Source organism: Amphibalanus amphitrite, unplaced genomic scaffold (genome assembly GCF_019059575.1).
Source record: "Amphibalanus amphitrite isolate SeventyFive unplaced genomic scaffold, NRLGWU_Aamphi_draft 000366F_arrow, whole genome shotgun sequence".
NCBI lineage: Eukaryota > Metazoa > Arthropoda > Thecostraca > Balanomorpha > Balanidae > Amphibalanus > Amphibalanus amphitrite.
Genome location: NW_024881860.1, coordinates 524574 through 539935, shown reverse-complemented (window position 1 = coordinate 539935; position 15362 = coordinate 524574). Strand labels below are relative to the sequence as shown.

The 15362-nt window shown below is 45.8% G+C and overlaps 2 protein-coding genes across 2 annotated transcripts in view; one reads left to right on the top strand and one right to left on the bottom strand.

The window, feature by feature from the left end:
* Positions 1 to 2010: 2010 nt before the first annotated feature.
* Positions 2011 to 3751, bottom strand: LOC122389649. Its single transcript, XM_043381860.1, has 3 exons — positions 3586 to 3751; positions 3097 to 3254; positions 2011 to 2474 (listed from the first exon to the last, which is right to left on the bottom strand). The coding sequence occupies exons 1-3, from the start codon at positions 3598 to 3600 to the stop codon at positions 2342 to 2344; spliced, it is 306 nt and encodes a 101-aa protein (XP_043237795.1). The 5' UTR covers positions 3601 to 3751; the 3' UTR covers positions 2011 to 2341.
* Positions 3752 to 12054: 8303 nt separating this feature from the next.
* Positions 12055 to 15362, top strand: part of LOC122389625 (influenza virus NS1A-binding protein homolog) — a 43808-nt gene continuing 40500 nt past the window's right edge. The window contains exon 1 of the mRNA XM_043381823.1: positions 12055 to 12288. Coding sequence (XP_043237758.1) covers positions 12265 to 12288 — 24 coding nt within the window. The 5' untranslated portion in view covers positions 12055 to 12264. The remainder of the gene's footprint in view (positions 12289 to 15362) is intronic.

Genomic DNA, 15362 nt, shown 5'->3' with positions numbered 1-15362 from the left:
TTGATACCCTCAGCCGTTTTCGAGTTATGGGAAATTAGGCTAACTTTTCTCATCTGTAGTTATACCTGATGAGATAGTCAAGCTATACGAGTACCTATATTGCTCTGTCTTTCGCCATTGGTCGTGAGCTCGTGCCTCTTATACCATGCAGACCCTATTTATTCAGCAGTTGTTCTTTGCAGCGCGAAGGCATCGTAGTAATCGTGGTTGATATGCACATTACCATCGGAAAACGTGCATACCACTCCCTTGACTAAGGTACGTACCTTGAACTCGTACTTAGCATTTTTGAAGGTCAATGGGGTGAAGCGTGTCCAATGCACTGTCCCCAATAGATTGAATGTGACGTAGCACGTGTTCGCTCATTAGAGACATATTTTCAAGTCATCAGGTCAGGTCAAGCAAATCTAAAAGAAATGTTTTGGTACTGCATGTGCTGAAAAAGGGATTTGAGCTTTTCAGCAGCCGATAAACGACAGAGGATGTACCAAAAGCACACCAATGATCTTAGCTTAGATCAAGATCAGCATTTCAACCGTCTCATAAAACGGGCACGTGTTTTAATTCTCTGTTTATGTGTACTTGATGTTAGATGCATATCGTACCATCCAGTAGGTATATCCGTGGCTCTAAAACAGCCTACCGTACATATATGTATGTACGGTCTACCTACCAAGAGAGCGCATTGATGAAAGTTCATTGACACGAAACTCGCTCAAATTCTTCACGAGATGTTGAATGTCTCAATCACCATGCTTAGATTCCAATTTTGAGTGCCTGCTGATCTTTGAACATGCACGTGGGATTCCATAATTGATCCCATTTGATCGGTCTTCAACGTCAAGAAACTTTAAACGGTTCCGACCCACCCATGCCCCAAGATAAATAAGTGGTGTGTTAACCCGCGCGGGGCTGGGGGGGGGGGAATTTTTACCCCCCTCTGTGCACCTACATACCAATTTTTAGAAAAATCGGTTCAAAAATGTGGGAGTTATTCAAAATTTTATGACGTCACGACACACAAAATTTTTGAAAAATGATTTCTTTGGAAGTTCTAGACTTCGTACAGAAACAAAAATAGCACCATTCGATTCGCCGTGAAAAACTGCATCAGATAGACACCTTTTTAGGCCTTAACAACCAACTTCAAAATTTGACCTCACTTGACCTGACCTTGACCTGACCTCGACCTGAAATTCATCCAGAGGTGGTCCATATCACTTATTGAGTGTGCCTATTGAATTCTATGAGTAAAATGACCCATAAATCATGTGTCGCACATGCCCCTTTTCTATATTTTGTTTTTGGTGACCTGACCTGACCTGACCTGACCTTGACCTTGACCTCTGAATGATATTGTATGCAACGAATATTGTCTTGGTAGCATAAGAACACGTTTTGGGCAATCAGTCTCAGTCCATGACTCCATTCTTCGGCAACTACGGTGCAAGGCCGATACTGTAGGAACTTGGAATTTGTACCCTTCACCTGACCTTGACCTTGACCTCAAACTTTAAATTAAGTACATGTTTTTAGTTGTTCGTGATGAGATCTTTCGATTGGCGTTTGAATTTTCCAAATCGGACCATTAGTTCGGGAGATAACAGGGGGGGGGGGGTAAAATTTACCCCCCCCCCCCAGCCCCGCGCGTTCGGCTGGAGACCCCAGCCCCGCGCGGGTTAATACGTGAGCACTACGCAAGTTCAAAATAAACATCCACTAACTTGTGCGGTTCTCTCATCTATAGTGTGGCTCAAAACCGTACACATTAAGCGTAATCCGTTGAGCCCTTTTTGCAAGGGTAGAAGAGGGCCAATTTGTTATGCATACGCATAAGAAAAATGATGTTCCAGCTGGCAACAACCGTTGACTTGAGTTTAAATCGAATTTGACTTTTCTGAAGCAAACGCACGTTTCTTTATAGGTGATTTGTTTTCATCGTGCATAGATAACATGGTAGTTCATGTTATCTATGCATCGTGCAATAATAAATGGGCTGCAACAACCAGATCTCACTGGACATGTCGTTTTATTGCACATTCAATACACATTTCAATTGAAAGACGGCTGCACTGCCGGACACATAACAGCAAACAGACGCCTGTGGCAGCGGCTCATCGTTCTCAACAAAGGCCAGCTCGGTGGCGGTGCTGCACAACTCTGCAGATCGGTGGTCGGGCTGTCGATTCGGTGATGTGATAACGACTCGCCTCGGTCGTTTTGATATGTTCTGCCTTGGGCGATATGATGATGACCTGCCTCGGGCGATACAGTGACCTATAGGTCACGCTGGCGTCTCAGCCGGCTGGCGGTGGCTCGTTGCGGAGGTCAGGTGATGTGTTTAGCGGTGGTACTTGTCGTACGAGTACACCGGGTAGTCGGCATACCAGCCGAAGGCGCCGTACCCGCCCGTGTACGCGCCGTAGTCGACCTGGTCGCCGTAGCCGCCCGGGTGGCCCGCCTGACGCGCCGGCCTGCCGACAGGTCACAGAAGGTCAGCGTCACAGCTGTGACATCGTTACAGAGAGAAGCCAGTCACACCTAGTCATCAAATGGCTTCGTTGTTACGCCCACATATGCACACCAGAAATGAATATGGGGTGCAGCTGCATCTGTCAGTGATGAATGATTTTATTGACACAGTTTGCCAACTATTGACCCTTCTGACTCAGCTCTTTATACGGCTGGTCTGTCTCATTTTCTCTATTCTGTGTGAGTCATGCACGAAATATCACGCTGACCGATGCATGTGGGAGGGCGATCGATTTCCCGTGAAAGTGAGCTCCGCAAAGCGGGCCGTCCACTGCACCTTTGCGTATCTTTCCTGTTAGCTGGCTGATTTGTGGGGCCTATCGGGGCTTTACCTCAACTGAAACACGTCAAACCTAACCTGTCTAACCCGAATCTCAATAACATCATCAATCCCGGATAAAATCAGTTGTAACTGCAGCTACAAGATCATGCAAGCATTTACATGGGTGATGGCGCTAGTTCGAGACGCCCTCGGCAGCCCCAAATCAGTTGGCACCTCCAGACTCTCCCTGCACCTCCCTGCACTTCCTCGGCACCCATCCTGTCTCTATCGGACCCACCCACCTCAGCTCAGAAGGCTCCGGCTGGTAGACGTCCCTGTCGTACTGCTGCGCGGCGCGAGCCACCCTCAGTCGCGGAGGAGCGTAGGGCAGCTCCTCCATAGGAACCAGGGCGTAGCGTGGCATGGCGGTGGCCACCGCGGCCAGAGCGGCCAGGACAAACTGGAAGGGCCGCCGTGGGTGTCAGTGCACGCGAAAGCGGGAAGCTGGGAGCACAGATAAATGAAAATCAGAGAGGTCAGCAAAAGCGGCAGCGGATGGCCGTGACATCCAACTGATCGAACGTTTCCGAATGTTATTTTTTCTGAGACGTTATATTTTTACAAGTAAAAAGGCGCTTTATTATTGTCACAAGCTTTGCGCAGCAGCTGATGCATAGCACGGTGGTCATGGAGTGACCCATAAGATGTACGTAAACACCAAATACCACTGGAAAGTCACAAAGCAGAGAAGAGAAGCAGTCAGAGAAGCTGCTGCCTTTCCTAAAACTCACCAGACAGGCCTTCATCTTCGAGCGGAGAGGAGATACTGAGCTGCCGAGCAGAGCCGACCGCAGGCTTTATACGGCTCGCCTGCACCTCCAGCGGAAAACGATATCTACTCGACGGTAGCTCGAGCGTGGAGAGAAAACCGCCCGCCTCCGCTGCCAATCGCTGCCAATCGCTGTCACTGGCACAATGAGAGAGCTACTGCACTGGCAGCTCAACCACCACTGCCAATCGCTGCCACTAGCACTGTGATAGGTATACTGCTGGCAGCCCCTGCCAATCGCCGCCACTGGCACTGTCAGAGAGCTACTGCTGACAGCTCGGCCGCCGCTGACCGGGAAGGAGTGGTGGTCAGTGGTCTCCATCTGCTTTGCATAGCCTGTCTGACTCGGTCACCGCCAATGTCAATGGCATTGGTCGTCAGCTTGTCTTGAGAGGTCCGGCGTGCAAACTGCAAAACAATGAGGCAAGAGGCATGCAAGTTTCATATATGACTGTTTATTTCGCTGCTACCTCATAATAATTTTAACACCCTTGGACCAGCTAAGTGACCTGATAGGCTTCGAACTGGCCTTCATATCTTATTGTGGCCTTATTTAGCAGTGAAAGGAGACAAAAGAAAGGAAACCAAAACTTTTAATTAAGACCGGGACAAAATGCTTATAGATTAGTGCCCAAAAACTGCTGTTTAGCAAAAACAAAATGGATCGATTGTTGGCATGCCAACATTTGGCATGCCAACGTTTGGCATGTTGGCATGCCAAACGTTTGTGCACAAACGTTTCCAATTTTACAACTTCGCAGCGAGAAGACGATCGCTCAGGATGGAAGTGGGGACATCGCCCACGGTGGAGCTCGCCGAGGATACGCTCTAGTGCCCAAGTGCCCATGCTCGGTCATTCGTTGAGAGAATGTGAGCCGAGAAACCGGGCCACCAGCGGCAGAGACTAAAACTACAGTTGTCATGTACCGCCGCTGCGTCGCTGCTGCTGCTGCCCTTTAATGTGCCCCGACTCTCGCCGCAGTTTAGCGAGCGTATGCATATGAAAAGAATAACACGGTGGGAGTGGCGCATCCGTCCTCGCCTCACTCAGGACGAACCCATTCGTATCCCCTCACGCTTTTTCCAGACTGGTGGAGTCACGCCCATGCCCCACCACCAGACAACACAACCGGCGGTGACGGCTAGTCCTTGTTTGGACTACAATCCCTCCGGGGTGACCGTTTGAGCGGCAGGACGGGCTGTCCCATTGCGGGACGGTCTTTACTGCTGCTGCACACCGTCTCGATGGTCCACACTCCACACAGTCCAATGTCTACGCCCTATCCAACCATTCCAGCAATCTTTTTTGATGTTCGGCTCAAAAATGTACTAGTTTCCGAAAATTCTGAGATAGTCATTTTATAGAGCGTTCTAATTGGCACATTTCAAGGGTTTTATTTGCAATGAGAGGGGGTTGACACTTGACCAGTAATAATTATCCCAGTCGACTCCTCGCAATAACACGATTATCATCGAGATCGTGATGTATTGATAACCAGCAAAGAGCACTGAACGCTGATAGAATAGCTTATGCCGTAAGCGTGTCAAACAGCGATTCAGAAAACAGCGACTTAAAGCAGCGACAGAAAAATAGCGGCTTAGGTACTCATAACAGCGTCCGCGTCCACGTGTAGAGCGACCGTGAGAACCGCGACTCACATGTTTGAGCGATTATTTAATCGGTGTAGCTATAGCCCGCGAGTTGCTGGGGGGGGGGGGGGAGCGTTAAACGCCCCCACTTTTTTCGCCGGGCCATAGCATAAAAACGGCGCGCCGCAGGCACGCCAAATTTTAAGTACCTGTAGGGAATTGATTGAATTTTATTGTGACAAAGTTTCAAAAAATTCGGTCGGAAATGATTGAGATATCGAGGTTTTAGTGACGTCATGATTTCTGAGTTTTCGACCAAATTCGGCATATGTTCAAAAATTGTTCAATTATTGATTATCGTTCCGCATTTTCCAAAATCTTGAAATGAATCTTGGTAATTTCTCGTGACTACTTCACGACCATGATACATGCCTTTCTTAAATTGAACTTTTTGAGTCAAACAAGTACACATATGATAAAATGACTGTAACCATCGTGTTCTACGCCCCAAATTACCCATAAAACATGTGTCACAGGCTACGAATATCAGTTTCGATTTTCGGGGATATGTGCCTACCCGGTTGACCTGACCTTGACCCTGACCTATGCTTGACTGACCCCATTCATGGAGCTGACACTCTTGTAGGCCTTATATGATGGATTGTGCACCGTTTTGACAGAGTTTATGACGAGAGGCGCCCATTGCGAAGTCCTGAAGTTCATGCTACTGAAAGCCCGATTTCAGGTGTTTGACCTGACCTTCACCCGACCTGTGACCTCAAAATTCAACTTTAAAGTACTCATCTGAAGCGTCTCGTCGCGTTCTTTCGTTTGCCGCCTCGTGCGTTTCGCTGCGCCTATTGGTGGCTCTCGAGTTATCGGCTGGGGGCGTTTAACCCGCGTCCCACTGGGGGGGCTATTTATAGCCCCCCTCCCGTTTTTCTGCAATAACTTCCAAACCGCTTGATGTATCGACGCCAAACTTTCAGTACCTTCGGCTGCATCAATTTGACACCTTGTGTCAAAAATTGAACTTCGTAACTACCGTAGGTCGACCGGAAATGACGTCAGAGTGACGTCATGTTCGGCCGATTTCGACGCAAAACATTGAACCACGGCAATCGCTCCCAAGAGCTCAGTTTTTAAGCTAAATCCAATTTCTTTGCATGAGAGGACTCAGAATATAGACTGCGCTATCAAACTGCTATCTCGGATTTTCGAAATTTTGAAAATTTCGAAAATTTTATATAATAAAATTCAAAATTTATATTTTTACATTTTTTTCAATTTTTTTTTTTACTTTTCGAAAAGACCGGAATATATGTGATAGAACGCATTATTATGACTAACTCTAGCAAGTTTTAGCAAAATATCTTCAAAAATGGCCAAGTTATACGCATTATTGCAAAAAAACTAACAATTATTAATTTTTCAAATCAATTTTTCAGCACGAATTTGACATCGTACGCCAATATGAATAGCCCCATCGTGTTCCTGAGCTCAAACTGCATCCAATAGACACCTTTTTTGTTGAAAAATTTTTACTTCAAAATTTGACCTTTTGTTGACCTGAAAGTGACCTGACCTAAGCTAAATTTGACTCAAAATGACCTCGAATGACACAGACGACATCAAATTCGAAATGTTTGGCCTAAATGGACCATAAAACATGTGTCACGTGACCGACGGATGATATAATATTTTCATGACCTGTGATGACCTGACCTTGACCTGAAAATCAAAGAACAAGTTTGGTACCCTCAGAGTATCTAGAGCATCTGTTCACGAGTGTGTGAACCAAAAATGAGCCTGATCTGACTTGTAAGACGGCGGCCAGAGCCCAAAACGTGAAGAAGCCAAAATGCTAATAATGTTTACTTTGACCTGACCTGTGACGTCATAGGTGACCTCGAGGTCAATGAAATTAGGCTTCGTTCGACAGTTTTTCCGGGGCTATCAGACGCCGTTTGAATTTTGACGATCGGCCCAGTAGTTTCGGAGTTAGGAGGGGGGCTATGAATAGCCCTCCCCCCAGTAGGGCGTGTTATACGCAGACCCCAGTGCACACTGGGCCGGGGGCCCGGAAAAGTGCTAGAAATTATTTGTGATTGAGTTGTTGATCTCAGCGACAAGCAAACATGCTAAAAACGAAGTGGGGCTGCTTAACCCGCGCCCTGCTGGGGGTCCTGGATTTCCACGCCCTGCTGGGGGGGGGGGTGTTTGAACACCCCCCCTTGTAACTCGGCTCCTGGGCCACGTAGCGATACGCAGAAGGCGGCGTTCGAAAGAGCGTAGAAAATAATGACGAAATCACTTCGGTCAATTTTTGGTCAGGTCAAAGGTCAGGTCACCAGAGGTCATTGAAGGCAAAATTTCGCCGATTTCCAGGTCGAATGTCGAAATTTTCCAAGAAGCCAACGCATAACTCGGGAACCAATAGAGCTACAGCGCCGCGGAAAAGCGCATTCGATAGCCCTATTAACGCCCTTTCTGACTAATTCTCTCAGATTTGACCTAACGTCAACGGTTTTGCCTGCAGGGGGCAAAAACTGCAAAAATAGCCGATTTTTTTTTGAAACAGTTTTTCTGCAATAACTTTTGACCCAAGCCTTGTACGAGCTTACTTTTACCGGCATCGTGTTCCTCTCGTCAAGACGCATCGAATGAACTATGACTTGACCTTGAAAGGTCAACTTGAAAATTTGACCTCATGTCAAGGTCATGACCTGACCGGAAAGGGTCATGTTGCATATCAGTCGATCCGTATCGTCGAGCTGAACACATCTAAGGCGTTTTCATCGCTCTAGCATGCCTCTATCAAAAGTTATTTGCGAAAAACTGTTAGATACCATTCGTGACCTAAGATGACCTCAGGGCATAAACAAGGGTCACGGACACCATTTTCAAGTTCAGTGTGTCTAAACCACTTGTAATTCGGTGTTTGGGAGTGTTTATAATGTCTTTCATCCAAAAGAGGCGCATTTCAATTTTCTCCCATTGACTTATAATGGGGAGGTCGCAAAATTGACCTGACCTTAGGTCATCGATATCAAAATTCTGAGATATACATTTTGTACATGCTATTGCTCTTAGCAATCGCTGAAAGTTTCAAAGCGATCGGTCACTCAGTGTAGCTATGACAGACATTGAAAGTTTTTATGAGGTGAGGTCACTTCAAGTGACCTGGTGACCTGACCTTGAATGACCTTGGCCTGAAATTTTCACAACATGTGTAGAATTGATGTATGATAAGGTGTACCAAAAACGGCGGCGCTCCGCGCCGCCGTTTTTGAGATATTCGCGAAAAACCACAAGGGGGGTGTTCAAACACCCCCCCCAGCAGGGCGCGGGTTAACCCTCGCCGGACCTATTGTCGGACCCCCCACCCCCTCGGCCGGCCGAGGGGGGAGGGTTGGTACGACCCCTTTTCGCCGTTTCGCCCCTAATGGAGCTAGAGTCTCGCGGAAAAAACAAGCGTGTGCGCCGTTTCAAGACGGAACGATTGATACCCGATTTTAAGGTCCCATGTCAACCGGTAACCTCTGAGGTGAAGTCAAAAAGCCCAAGGTAGGGTTTGGTTTTTGGTAAATAATTTCGCATAAAATGGCCGCAGAGCAGCGATTTTGGCACCATCGTGTTTGCCTGGCTCAGGCGCATCGAATGGTATACTTTTTGTTCGAGTGAGGTCAACTTAAGGTGTTGACCTCGAGTCAAGGTCAGGTCAGAGCCCATCAGGCCACGAACTTAATCGAATGAGGTCGTATTGCATATCATTCGATTCAGGAGGTCTTCCCGAGTCCATTGGTGGCTTTCCCGAGTCGCTGGCTCAATTTGATCATGAGTTATTGACAAGAAACCGACCGTAGTGACGTCATAAATGACGTCACGGAAGGTCAAAAATGCAAAAGTAAAGCATCGGATCTTGCAAGCAGCATGAAATCACGATTCCGTGTGCTTGAGATAGTTTGAGATCATTCCATGCGCAAAAACAACAGTTCCCTTATCTCCCCATTTACTTTCAATGGTGATGTCACGTGACCTCGACGAGTAGCAGGCATTAGCAAAAATTGCGAGTAGGGCATGACAGAAAGATGATTAGTGGCTTGTATGGCACGGCCATTTTTAGCGGCTCGAAATAACATTTCTCAAAAAGTCTAACTTAAGAGCAAGTTGTTGTTGATTATCACTTACTTGTGTTTGGGGGTTAATATTGACTGAATTTTTAAGTTTGGCCCAAAAATTTGACGGCATTGTGAGCGTTGATCAATTCTGAGCTCAGGGACATATATTTTATTCAGATTATAAGCGTTAGCTTTTCACAACTTCCAGCGCTATAAAGAGCGCCGGGCATTCAGTAGAGCGGCGAGGTGACAATTGCCCATACATCATGTGGTTTACTGGCGCATATCTCGAAAAGTAGCAGGGAAAAGCAGCAAAGCACCTATATGGAACGAAGGATGAGTAATCAGCGGCTAGTGTAAGATGTTTATTTTTAGCCGCTCGAAATAACGTTTTTATAAAAGTCTATTTAAAAATTTAGAAATGATTTTTATTTAGGTCTTGCAGCTTCTTGCAAAAAGCTAGCTTATCTTGCAGAAAAGCGATGCAATATGTAAGAATGTTGTTGGTACAGTGAACAACAGTGCCCTGAACTAGTGTGACAGAAAACTGCGTTCAAAACGACAACTGGTCAACTAATAAATATCAACTCAAGATTAGCATTAAAATCGGCAAATGTGGTGGCCACTAGCGAGTCTAAATAGTCTTGTGTTTGGTGACAACTGACCACCTCAATTTCGACCTTAGGGCAAAAATGGCATCGGAATCATATTCTTCGATCAATTTGGAATTAAATGATACCTATTTTGTTCATATTGCGGACAGTCGGTTTGGGGGAATTTCTAGCGCTTTTTCGGGCTGCCGGCCTACAGTGCAGTGGGGCGCGGGTTAACGCCCCCTCCCCCCTCCAGCAAACGGTGGGTGGCGAAATACCCCAGCAACTGCCGGGATAGCGAGCCTTTGATCTTTTCTGAGGCAAGGTCACTTGACGTGACCTGGTGACCTCGGACCATGAACGACCTGGGTCTGAAATTTTCACACCATGTGTGGAATAGATGTATGAACAGATGTACCAAAAACGGCGGTGCTGCGCGCCGCCGATTTTGAGATATTTGCGAAAACCCTGAGGGGGAGGCGAAAAAACGCCTCCCCCCAGCGCGGCAACAGAAAATACCAATCAACTCTGTTACATATGACTTTAAAAAGTCTCCGAAATGTGCATGACAGATTGATCCGCTTCATGACTGGGGCCGTCAAGTACGTTTTTTCTATTAGCTTCGAAGCCATATCAGTAGCAAGTTGTAACGTATCGACAAGTAGCATTCAGCCCTTTAATGCCTATCTGTCTTATATTTTGCTTATGTTTAGCTAAATATACAGCTTTAATATTTATATTTAGTTGGATATATTTAAGTATGCAATTGCATATGTAGTTAAAATAGTACCCAATTATATATAGCTTCATCAATTCAACACCTTGCTTCGAGAAAAAAGCGAGAAAAAGTAAGTCGCAGAGAAACGAGTCACGACGTCAGAAACCAGCGCGACGTCATATTCGGTCGGTTTGTCGTACTTATATATGACGCTACACATAGTCAAACGGCTTATTTTTGGCCGAACGCTTTTTAACGGGTAATAAACGGTAAAACGCTTGGTAGGAAAGTGAGCTAGTGTACGGTGAGCCACGTTTGCCGAACATACAAAGTTGATATACAAATTCGTATTGAATTAAAATGCTTACGAGCTACGACGTCTTCCAGTGCTTAGCTTACTTACGACGATTAAGTGCTATTATAGATGACCTTGCTGGCCTTTTCATATGATCTTTGGTAAGAGCTCTATGAATGCTCCTGTGCAACATGCAGCCCTGAAGTGACCTGACGTTCGATCAGAGGCCGTTTATTCTGTCACACAAAAGTAAAAGCAAGTTGTAGACCATCATTGTAGACCATATACACTAAAAATACAGTCCACGCTGTGGATTACATTACCTAATAGCTGTTTTCACGACGGCCATCTAGTACACATTTGGTGCACATCTGGTACAGATTAGGTGCAGATTTGGTCGAATCAGGTTCAGGGTGTCTCTTAGCAGCTACTATCAGCTAGGGTTGCACTTATTGCTTATATGCCTGCTTTGTCATATTATCAGAGAGCATCATCGATTAAAACACTAAAATAAACTCATAAAATGAAGATATTTGCTGTAAAATAAATAAGGTGCAGATTTGGTCAAATCAGGTGCACTCGCCGGATAGCCCGTCGTGAACGGCTAATACTACCTATGCTATTGGAGCTCCGAGCTCAAACCAGGTCAACGCCAACGGAAATCAAATAATGGAGGGCATGCATTACTGTGGCGTAGCGAGGACTCCAGAGCTGCCTGTTTAGGTATCCGATCCGTTGCTCAATTTTTGTGCAATGAACGTTTCAAAATAACCATTTTCGCAGCACCCGGGATATAACGCATATCCGAGAGAAACCTCGAGTTTTCTATACGGTGCTGCCATCGAGCGCCATCGCTTAGAACTAACCACGAGGGAAGCCAAGGGCCAAGGAGCTGCGGATTTTACTACCAACAGCTATCACTGTGGTGATCAAATGGGAATGGCCAAGCTGGTCGCTTGCTTTTCTAATGATGGATGGGATTGGTGTAGCTAGAATAATGAAGTCGCGAAAAAAACATCGATCAAACGCTACTTCTTTTGTGAATAAACGGTCAACGGAAACCGCCAAAATCGGCACCGACCGGGCCTCATTCGCGGCGAAACTGGCCACTCTAGTCTCGTCTGCCGCCGGGCGTGCGAGGCGGTGTAGGCGAACCGGGCTTCTTGCCGGCGTCCGCGTGCGACCGCCGCCACCTCCCCGGCAGTTCACCGCTGAAACGCGGAGGGAGAGGGCCCACGGGCCGGACAGGTCAGCCCAGGAGACTCTGACTCAGACGACTCACCTACTCAGCTCATCTCACCGACCTTCAGCTGCACGTGACAACATGCCGGCTTCCAACACTCTGTGGGTAAGTACTAAAAATAGTGTTATGACTCATGAACCATAAGGACAATGTTGGACCGACGTTGCTTTTGTTTTCTTGCATATCGTCTTTACGGAGGACTACAAGTTGTATAGCTTCAGGCATTACATATTGAATGTTGCCACGCGGGCGCCGTATCGCTGTACGATGCCACGTGGTCTGGTCCTGTGTTGTGGTTACGGACCACGGGTTACGACGGGCCGCCTCAGCCCGTACCGTAGCCTCAATACGACGGGGCCATTCACAGTTTGGCTGGTGGCATGGGACCCACAGCGTATCCAGTATCCACGTTACGAATCGCCGCGCTCGCTCACCAATGTTGTTGTTTTTTGTAACGGTGAAACCCTAGCTCACTGCCGATACTCGATAGGAATAAGGATTTTTTCCATGCTGGGCAACAAGTAAGGTTTACCTTATTATGTTAATGATGCGATTTTTGTGATCAAAATTCATGTGAAAGTAATCCCGCAAAGCCTACACGCCGCAAAACTACCGCGTCCCTTTATGAAAAAGTTATTACTCGAAATTCACCACCATTCCGTCGATATCGCAACGAATAGCAACGAGTAGCCTTGTTTACGAAAGGGTCCGTCTCTGAAGTCAACGATTCTGCTTATCTTTCTATGGAGAGGTTTATTCGTAGTTAATTAAAATTATATTGAAATGCATCCATATATGCAAAAACAGATTTAGAGTAATTTATTTTTAGTCCATAGCCTTCATACACAAGCAACCATTAATAATGGCTCAGTTATTGGCGCATCATCACCTAAACGTTTGATTTTTGGCGATGCACACTCGAGACTTTATCTTTGCATGTGAGAGGGGTGCAAAGATAACAAATAGGTACGTATCTTTGCACCTTAGAGGAGTGCGAGATAGAAGTTTTGCTGCACTGTTGACCTAATGGCAAATAAATCTCTACTAGAGAGATATAGGATTATCCATGGCTCAGTTGTGGAAGATCGAATATCTTTTCACCTCGCGTGTTTCAGAAAAAACATCGCTCTTTCGCCGCTCGGTTTTTCCGGTTTTTCAGTAACCCGCTTGGGAAATATATCCTTTACTTCCATTCGAAGCTATGAAGAATTCTCTATATCTTCCTGTGTTCTTATTTATCGATATGTATATGTCTGGTAAACATGAGAAAGAACGGAGCTTAGGCACCTGAATCACTTTGCACGTGTTTTGATTGAGTCGATATAAAAGAACGTACATCAATGGCTTCTGCACTTTAACCCGCGAGTTGCGGGGGGGGGCGCTAAACGCCCCTACTTTTTTTCGCCGGGCCAAAAGTTTTTGGCGTTTTTCGCCAAAAAACGGCGCGCATCAAAAAACGGCGCGCCAAATTTTGGGTAGCTGAAGGGAATTGATTGAATTTTATTGTGACAAAGTTTCAAAAAATCGGTCGTAAAATATTTGAGATATCGAGGTTTTAGTGACGTCATGATATCTGAGTTTTCGACCACAAACGGCATATGTTCAAAAAATCATATAAAATCACAGAATAGACATACAGACATGCTGTAAACGCCATTAGACTGCCAATCCCATGAACAGTCTAATGGCTATCTTCGATCATTGATTATCGTTCCGCATTTTCCAAAATTTTGAACTGAATCTTGGCAATTTCTCGTGACTACTTCACGACCATGATACATGCATTTCTTAAATTGAACTTTTTGAGCCAAACACGTACACATATGATAAAATGAATGTGACCATCGTGTTCTACGCCCCAAATTACCCATAAAACATGTGTCACAGGCTGCGAATATCAGTTTTCATTTTCGGGGATATGTGCCTACCCGGTTGACCTGACCTTGACCCTGACCTATGCTTGACTGACCCCTACATGGAGCTGACACTCTTGTAGGCCTTATATGATGGATTGTGCACCGTTTTGACAGAGTTTATGACGAGACTCGAGAGGCACCCATTGCGAAGTCCTGAAGTCCATGCTACTGAAAGCCCGATTTCAGGTGTTTGACCTGACCTTGACCCGACCTGTGACCTCAAAATTCAACTTTTAAGTGCTCATCTGAAGCGTCTCGTCGCGTTCTTTCGTTTGCCGCCTCGTGCGTTTCGCTGCGCCTATTGGTTCTCGAATTATCGGCTGGGGGCGTTTATAAACGCCTCCCCCCCCCCCAGCAAACGGTGGGTGGCGAAATACCCCAGCAACTGCCGGGTTAAATCCGTTCTTTCTTAGGCTTGCCGGGCTAGTCATGGCAAGCCTAACAAAGAACGGAGCTAAAGCGCCTGAATCACATTGCACGTGTCTTGATCGCTTGAAATGTATGGTTCGGATAAATTTGTGTGAAAAGCTGTGACAGAAAATTTGCTCTCACAATATAAATGCACATGCATCAACGACCGCAGCACTTAAAATCCATTCTTTCTCAGGTTTGCCAGACTATAGTTCTGAATTTTCAGCGTCATTTGAAATTTGTAGGTGTTGTTTATTTCGGTTTTTAAAATGCCTACCTTTGTAATGCTACATATGCTAGGATTTTCATTTTACATTATATTCCATTGGGCTATGATGTATACCTATAGGTTGACGGGCGCCATTTCTCGTTTCCTGAATAACGCTCAGCCTCGCGGAGATCTGGGCTAAGCTCACGGATAGGTGGAGTTGCATTATATGACTTTTCAACTATCTTTATTACACTGGTGGTCTAGAAGGGTGATGCTTGGTGTCGCGGGGTTCAGACCCCCCCCCCCCCCCACTCTAAAAGTTGTTTCATTCTCCAAAACCTTTCGGGTTGCGTTTCCGTACCTTCAACAGGTTAACTGAAATTAATTACATAATAGTCTGAATTTTTGTTAGCACTGTTTTGAGAGACATGCATAAACATATAATCAAGTAAAGTAACCGTACTCTCATCATTAATATTAAAATCTTAAGAAAAAATCGTGTCGGAATTATCATGCTTTTTTCTTACGATTTTTGATATTTATTATGAGAGTACAGCTACTTTACTTGATTAGGTACGTAATTGCACAACTACAAAATTGAACAACAGTGCAGGTTAGAGCAATTTGTTACGGAGCGAGCG

Coding starts and splice junctions, on each gene's coding strand:
- LOC122389649 (XM_043381860.1), bottom strand. Junction 2,475..3,096: donor CCGGAGCCTTCTGAGCTGAG/GTGGGTGGGTCC, acceptor ACCTGTCGGCAG/GCCGGCGCGTCAGGCGGGCC.